The following is a 7699-nucleotide window of genomic DNA, read 5'->3' on the forward strand; positions in this document are numbered from 1 at the left end:
GCTCTTTATGGCAGAAGCACCATGACTTTCCCATTGCTCTGATGTCATTGTATCTGCTCATTATTTTTCCCTGTGTGCACATTATAGTGGAGGGAAGACAATAAACGTTGTTCCTGTGTGGAGCAGAGCAATGATGAGCGGCACTGGGAGGTGGAATGGAAGGGAGGAGGCTTGGAACAGAAGAAGTGTCTCTACAGAGCATTTAGGAACAAAACAAAGTGATTTTCTGTGAAAGGTAAAGCCAAAAAACTCTGCGGGGTGATTTGCTGCTTTGGTCACGTCTCCGTTTTTCACTTCACAGCAGTAACAACAAATAGAAAATCTGTTCCCAAATTCTCTTTCCTCCCCCCAGTATTTCTCCCACTTGCTGCTGTCTGTGTATTTCCGGTTTTTACCTGGTCCTGCATAACACAGTAATATGTTAAATCTTCATCGCTCGCCCCCTACACTGACCTGTCTGTAACAACTGGGGGAGAGCAGATTTATTCACATTGATGGAATCTCTCTCGGAGTGACATTTCGTTTACTAACGCACTGTGGGGGGAATTGATGAAACCTGGAGCAGACAGAATCTGCAGTTGCCCATGGCAACCAATCAGCTTTCCTCCTCTCTTCACTTTGTTCAGTTAATATCACGTACCTGAGGCTGAGACTGGAAGATGGGGAGGCGCCTCTTGCGGTTCGCGTCCTGCGACCCCTGGAGTTTGGAACAGAAGGGCGCAGGGCAACGAGGAGCACGAGTGCCGAAGACTGGAAACGAACACTGCGTGGGAGCAGCTGAGAAGAGAGGTCAGGAAAGCCAAGGTCAAATCCGGTCGGGCAGGCAAGGTACAAAATCGTAAGGCAATCTCAATGTCCAGGAAACAGGCCGGGGTCAAGGGCTGGCAGCAAGCAAGAGAGTAGTCCAGGGCAATCCGAGTCAGAGGCAGGCTTTAAACAATACAGGAACACAGGAGACAACACATCAAGCTGACAAGACCATCAGACATGAAAGAGAGGCTGACTCCTCCTTAAATAGTCCCAGGAACCTGACAGCTACCTCACTTCCTGTGTGGTTTCCCGCACATTTTGCCGCCATTCCCGCGCATACGCCGTTTGCCGCGATTTCTCGCGCATGCGCAGTTTGCCGCGATTCATGCGGTTAACAACCGTGCCTTTACAGTTAAGCTTTAAAAATGAAAGAAGCTGATTTGTTGCCATAGGCAACTGCTTCAGATTCTGTCTGCTCCAGTTTTCATAAATGTTCCTCAATGGGTCATAAATAATGTTTTTTGTTTCTTTTTGAAATCTCGGTCTCACTTTTATTTAATCACCCGTTCATACATCTCAGGCTGCTGCTCTCTTATTGAGCTTCTTTGCAGTCACTTCCTGTCAGCGATGGCTGCATGGCATTTCTCAGTTGTTGTCACCATCAGGTTTCTAGATGATGACAACCGTGGACAATGCCTGTGTAATGTGTGCTATAATGGCCACTTGTAGTCTCTATGTGAAACCCATGTGGCAGGTTGACAACACATAAGCACATATCGTATATAGGGTTGTCACCATTTAACATGAAGTGCCTTGATGGTAGGATCACCAGGTATTATTTTTAATGAAAGCTGCAGATTTGTAATGATTGGAAGTGACTTGTGAAATGACAACACGGTAAGATATCAGATATGAGGTTTTAGCGATTGTCTCATAAATGTGAAGAGAATCGGCTGGTGGTAAAGGGTTAGAATGGAAATGTTACCAAGTGAATCCTTTTCATGAACTTGTCTCTTTATAAAACAGACCTCATAGTGCAGGGGGGTACTCCGGGCCTCCAGCTACAAATCCCATGAGGTCCAGAGGCAGAGATACACGATGGGATTTCTAGTTTCTCTACAGCTGGAGGCCCAGAGTTTGCCTACGCTCGCTATAGTGTGTATAGAAGAACAGACTTGTACATCCAAATTAAGTCAAAACTTTTATTAAACCAAAAATGTAAATTTCCAAAACTGAAACATGGTTGAAAGATGTACACATAGTAAAATATTGGCCTCCCTTTGTACAATGCAGTAGAAAATATTTGTTATACAGAAATATACACGCACGCCCTGGGGTCCCTGAGTTCCCATATGTAATGGCTGTTTGACCCGAGTTATCTCGAACTCTCCCAGTCCTATTGGGGCTTATTGGCCAAGCAAAAACATGAGCAGAAAACTGGAGTTGCAGCCCATGGCAACCAATCAGAATCATTTGTACTTTCAGGTTTTTATAAGATGAAAGCTGATTGGTTGCTTATGTCTACAACTCCAATGTTGAGTTCCTTTCCAGGAAGCTTATATAGAAGAGAGAGGAAGAATAATGCTTTGCTGGTCCCCAGACCGTCATAGGCAGAAAAGTACAACCCCCGCCGTCCCTTTCTATATTACAAGTACCAATCACCTATAGTGTGTTTGATGAGGTAGATATTCGCTCGGACTGATTTCCACATGTACACAGGAAGAGATCTGCATTCCTCTTGTATAGCTGTAAAAAAATAAGCCAAGGAAACTGGACTTGCTGTATTTTTCTGGTCACAGACATTGGTTTTGTATGTTTAGACACAACATAATTGTACAGTAATGGTTTTTATAACGCAGTGGTGTCATGAACAACGGGGCAGATCTATGAAAACTAAATCCAATGCAGAGCTGTCCCATATTTCACATAATACAATGGCCTGGTATCAGCTCCAGTTTGTTATAAAGCAATGCCATTCATGTTTTTGGTGTGACCAAACTAAAGTCTGCACTCTGTGCGGAATGGGTTTATCATTGCTGCGTACACAAATTAGGATCTATTCTGCGGGTCGGGCTGCATAGCAGTTACCTCCAGCAACTCTGGTGTCTGCAAGGTACTGCACTCTGCTTCGTGTTACCGATGTCCTGATTGTGAGTTGCCGTCACAGAGTAAAGACTTCAAGTGGCTGTCCAGTTAGTGGATTTAGAGATATGACCCAGTTAGGACTACCTGTGGACAGATTACACATCAGCCGTTGTCTTCTGCCCAGTGTCAGCCTATGACATGGAGTGATAGGACTGTGGACAAAGTGTGTCTAAGTAGGGGCATGAAGAGTCAAATGTAGGAGACGGACAGCCAACCCTTTTTATACAGAAAGAGATAAATAGCCGAAAGCAATGTTGGGACCAGCGGCTGCTCCAGGTATAAGAAAACCCTACCTGTAGACTTTTTCAGTGGACAGGACTTTGACAACGCAGATCCATTTACCAACATACAGCTCTCTGGCATTTTTGCCATAAAGGGGTTCATTTTGTACAAGTGTTTTGCTAGAGTTCTCCCTCCTTTTTTATTTTACCTGTGGTTTCATGGACTGGTCCATACTGGTCTTACAGTGCAGATGGTCAAGCATTGGTCCCATAAATCGGTACTTGTGTTCATATAATCGTGTCCTGTTTGGTCACTTTGTTCCTGAGGAGCTCTCAGCCAGTAATCCTGGAGGTCTGTTACATTGTCCCAGAGACTGACCCGGTAGTAGTTCTCATCTGACCCACCTTGATGTACTTTTTAATTAAGCGCACTGAACAAAAAACAACATAGAGTAGAATCCCCAGCACAAAACAAAGAAGCTGCAGCGTAGCGATAATTGCCCCTCAGTCCCAGCCCATGGAAGCTTGTTTCAGATAATGTCTTGTTCCTTTTTAGATGCATTTTCAAGAGTAGCTTAGTGCAAAGCCAGGTGTCACTGGATCCAGTCTGCGATGCAGCTTTACTTCTTGCAGATTTCCTCTAGTCTGGCAAACTTTGGGTCAAACTGGTTCAGGAAACTAAAGTCCATGGTGTCATCTGGGCAGTTGATGGATTCCATTGAGGCGATAAAATCAAGGTCCCCCTCATATGCATAGACCCGTGGCTTGTATGTGCCTTGCTCATCATCAGAAAGCCCGTGTAACCGCTAAAGGGTGCGGGAAGAAAAACATTAGGAAACAGTTATTGGAAACAGTTTTACAAAGTTCTGGGGAAAACGTATTGCTTCATTAACATGTGATTTACAGGAGCAGGGGGGGGGGGGCAAGGCAGTGCTACCTATTCACCTTCCTCCAGTCATTCCTTACTGTAAAACCTAAATAACATTTCTGAAGTCCAGAAGTTCTAACATGACAGAATGAGCAGAATCATGAGTTGTACCCAAGTTAGGCCCGGCTCCCCATGTGATGCAGCATCATAACTGTCAGGCTTGGTGTAGCAGTATGTGGTGACTGGATTGCATGGGGATTGCCCTTCTGCTGTTTAGAAAGATCATCACTATTGGGAATTGCAATTAGACACAACTGCGTTTTATTTTGACCCCAATCAACCTTAATCATGTGATCTCTGGCATTACATCTTGTGATTACGCCAAGCCTTACAGATTTTTACAGGACAAGACTCTTGAGTGTAGACGTCAGGCCTGAGATAATGGTGTAGATATGAGCTGTAGTATTCAATCCTTCGCTCATAGCGTACAATAGTAAACTGGGAGGTACCGGAGGACAAAGGCTGCATGTTGTAAAATAACAGCGGGGGGCCACTAACGGCATATCCAGGGCATGGCACATGACATATGTCCCCCCCCCCCCTTACAGCAGAGTCTGACATAAAGGGGAACTCTGGGTAATCTGATGTAAGGGGGGTATTCTGATGCCAGCGGGACTCTAGGGACTTTGATGCATTTTTGAGTTGATATTATGGTAAAGCTATCTACAATGTGGAGGGTCTGTTTTTGGAAAGGGGCGCGATGTCGGTGCTTGCCATAGGCGCTATTTTCTGTAGATAACACCTCTGGTAACCACATGCGTTGATAACATACATTGTGAATACATTTTGGGGGAAATTGTATTCATCTCTAGATGCCCCCAAGCAGACATTAGCAGAGAAAAAGCATGCATACGTGTGCTGTGTTGTGGTGTATTGGCCAGTACACTGTATGGTAAAATGCACAGGCATCGGTGTGCATGGGCCCCAGGTCAGACCAATGAAATTATTGGATGTAGAAAATACTCCTACTCACGGTTGGAGCATTTACTGTTTGAATATTGTTGAATTTAAGAATGATGAAAGGCAATTACAGATCAACACTGTAGTAGTGTTGAAAAGAGAAGATTTGTATGTCTTTGTGGAGAGGTTTCCTTCTTGTACCATATGGTCACCAGGAGATGAAGTGAGGGGAAATCTTAGCATCAGGGACAAAAGGAAGCACTGCAGGGCAACCCACTCTGTCCAAAAGAGAATGTCATGACTGGAGTTCCACTTTAATCTGTAAAAAATCCACATGCATGCTGTAAAGCAGACTCTTCTCCCTGAACATTGTGGAAGATGCATGTGTACATGTTGTGCATCAGTCTATGTACTGGATCCTCTGAAAGTTCCGATTGGTTCCAGATATCTGCATCTCAATGGGGTATGTATATACCCTATACGCCACTCTGAAATCCCAATGTTGGTTTGTATAGATACTGTAGCTTTAAAGATGTGGTAAGGGTTATAATTGGGATTCCAGACTTCCTCTCTGAAAGTATTAAAGTGTAATTCTACTTTGGCACTACTGACAGTCTGTCATGGACTCCTGGCAGCTCCATTTCAGACGCTGTAAGTGGGTGGGCTGTCTGCATGTCAATTCTGATATCAGCCAAGTTCTGAGTTTTCTGGTGCAGTGAGTTGGACGCCTTCCTGATGAGACTTTGCTGGAACAGATTGGGGATGTATGGCTGTCCTCCACAGCACCAATACATTATATATGTAATCACACTCTAGCTAAGCAAGGACTGATGACAACTCCTCAGCTGCTTATCATATATTAATAATATATATACACAGAGGTTTAGCATAGACTGTAAGGTTTTTACTGACTATGATGGGAAATGAAAATTCCCTGCGAGAAGTAAAATAGTTCTGACCTATAAAACTAGATTGTATTTCAATATTGTAATGCTGACTGCAGCGATCCTGATTGTGCACCTGGCGAATATCGCACAACAAAGAGATCTCTGAGAAGTGACAAGCTGTGACTGATCGCAGCACGCCCAGGCACGCGTCCGCGTCACTATGGAAAGCTTGTGTGTGTGTCCAGATATAATTACATGACATCGAATTTGAAAGGTTTATTGCAGTTATCATCTCTGCAAGGTGTGCATTCCATTCCAAGGGATTGGAAGCAGTCCAGCAACAATGACTGAGCTTTCTACCAATCGTAATGGACCTTGTATAACAAATGACAACACATGTAAATAGCAACGCAAAACAATATGAAATAAAACGACATCCTGACATTTTTTTTGCAATTTCCCTGCACATGTCTAAACCAGGGATATCCAAACTGCGGCCCTCCAGCTGTGGTGGAACTACGAATCCCATGAGGCTTTGCAAGATTCTCACAGCCACGACTCCCGGAGAGAGATGCTTCATGGGATATGTAGTTTCACCACAGCTGGAGGGCCGGAGTTTGGACATCCCTGGTCTAAACAGATACCATCTGTCTGCAGATACACAAGCAACAATATACACATAACCAGCAGCCAGGGTCTCATGAGCCAGATCCCTCCTCTGCTAGTGATCTCAGCACTAGAATGCTTTTCTTTTAACTAATATTCATTAAGAAGGTTGTTTCTAAAATGTTACTTAGCGACCTTAATTGTGCCCACAGGCCCTTAACACTCCACCTGTGGAAAGCTCCTCGAAATCTACCTCTCTCCTACAATCTCCTGCCACCTTTTCAAGCCCAATGATGAGCTGTGAATCTCTATATACTGTATGTAGCCAGGCACCCCGGGATATTACCATCTGATCTTTTGTAACAAAGGGAGAACACAAGTTTTCTTTTTTGGGGAAATGGGAGCAAGACTTATGACCTCAGTGAGTACCAAAGTTCAGGAAATCAAAATGATACAGAACACTGACCCAGAATCCACAAATTGTACCCACACATCCCACACCGCTGCTAGTGATGCAATTCAGCACAAGGCATAGTCTTCTTACATGTGTTCTGGTCATGTTCATAACTGAAACTTTTCCAGGGATTCACTGATTGTATTGTTCTCTCCTTCTTACATAATGCCTCTATACCTGCAAAGTTATATCCAAGATCTCTCCTATGGCACTTTCTCTATTCTACCACACCATGCACACCCCTGAAATGGAGAGAGTCGTCCCCCCCCCCCCCCCCCAATCCACATGTAGCATTAGACATATCGAAGAGTTGACCCTCACTTTGCAAAACAAATCGCCAAAGCCTTGCAATGCCCAACCCTGAATCCTGAAGAAGTTAGGGGCCAGAGTGTACTGGGCTGTCCTGAACAATAAAATGACTGCTAAATTCACTGACACCTTGGTCACATTTAAACCGGTATGGTCCTCATGGGTGGGAAATTTCCTTCCTTCAGAGTTTGATTCACATTTCCTTTTGCCTTTTAAAACCTGACTGATATAATTGAACACGCAATGTCACCCCTATCTACCCCCATGCCCCCAACCCTCTTTCCTTACTGGAATCTTTCTACCTCTCACTTTCCTCTGCTACCCATCTTTCTCTCCTTGAGCCAATATCACGTGTAGACACACAGCATGAGGTCTTCTGCTGCACACAAACCTACCTCTAGCACCAGCAATTGCAGACGACAAGATTGTCTTCACAGCCAGAATACTATTATCATCATCATGTCTTTCTGTTGTACTTTCTGTGTATTCAGATGCATGG

General features: G+C 44.2%; 2 protein-coding genes across 2 annotated transcripts in view; both read right to left on the bottom strand.

Moving 5' to 3' along the window:
- The window catches only part of LOC108802279 (cadherin-like protein 26), a 112403-nt gene extending 109054 nt beyond the window's left edge, over nt 1-3349 (bottom strand). The window contains exon 1 of the mRNA XM_018574149.1: nt 3326-3349. Within this exon, the coding sequence (XP_018429651.1) occupies nt 3326-3349 (24 nt within the window). The remainder of the gene's footprint in view (nt 1-3325) is intronic.
- Nucleotides 3350-3736: 387 nt separating this feature from the next.
- CDH26 (cadherin 26) overlaps nt 3737-7699 on the bottom strand; it is an 84935-nt gene continuing 80972 nt past the window's right edge. The window contains exon 21 of the mRNA XM_018574159.1: nt 3737-3922. Within this exon, the coding sequence (XP_018429661.1) occupies nt 3737-3922 (186 nt within the window). The remainder of the gene's footprint in view (nt 3923-7699) is intronic.

This window comes from Nanorana parkeri, unplaced genomic scaffold (genome assembly GCF_000935625.1).
Source record: "Nanorana parkeri isolate BGI_ZX_2015 unplaced genomic scaffold, ASM93562v1 scaffold50, whole genome shotgun sequence".
Taxonomy (NCBI): domain Eukaryota; kingdom Metazoa; phylum Chordata; class Amphibia; order Anura; family Dicroglossidae; genus Nanorana; species Nanorana parkeri.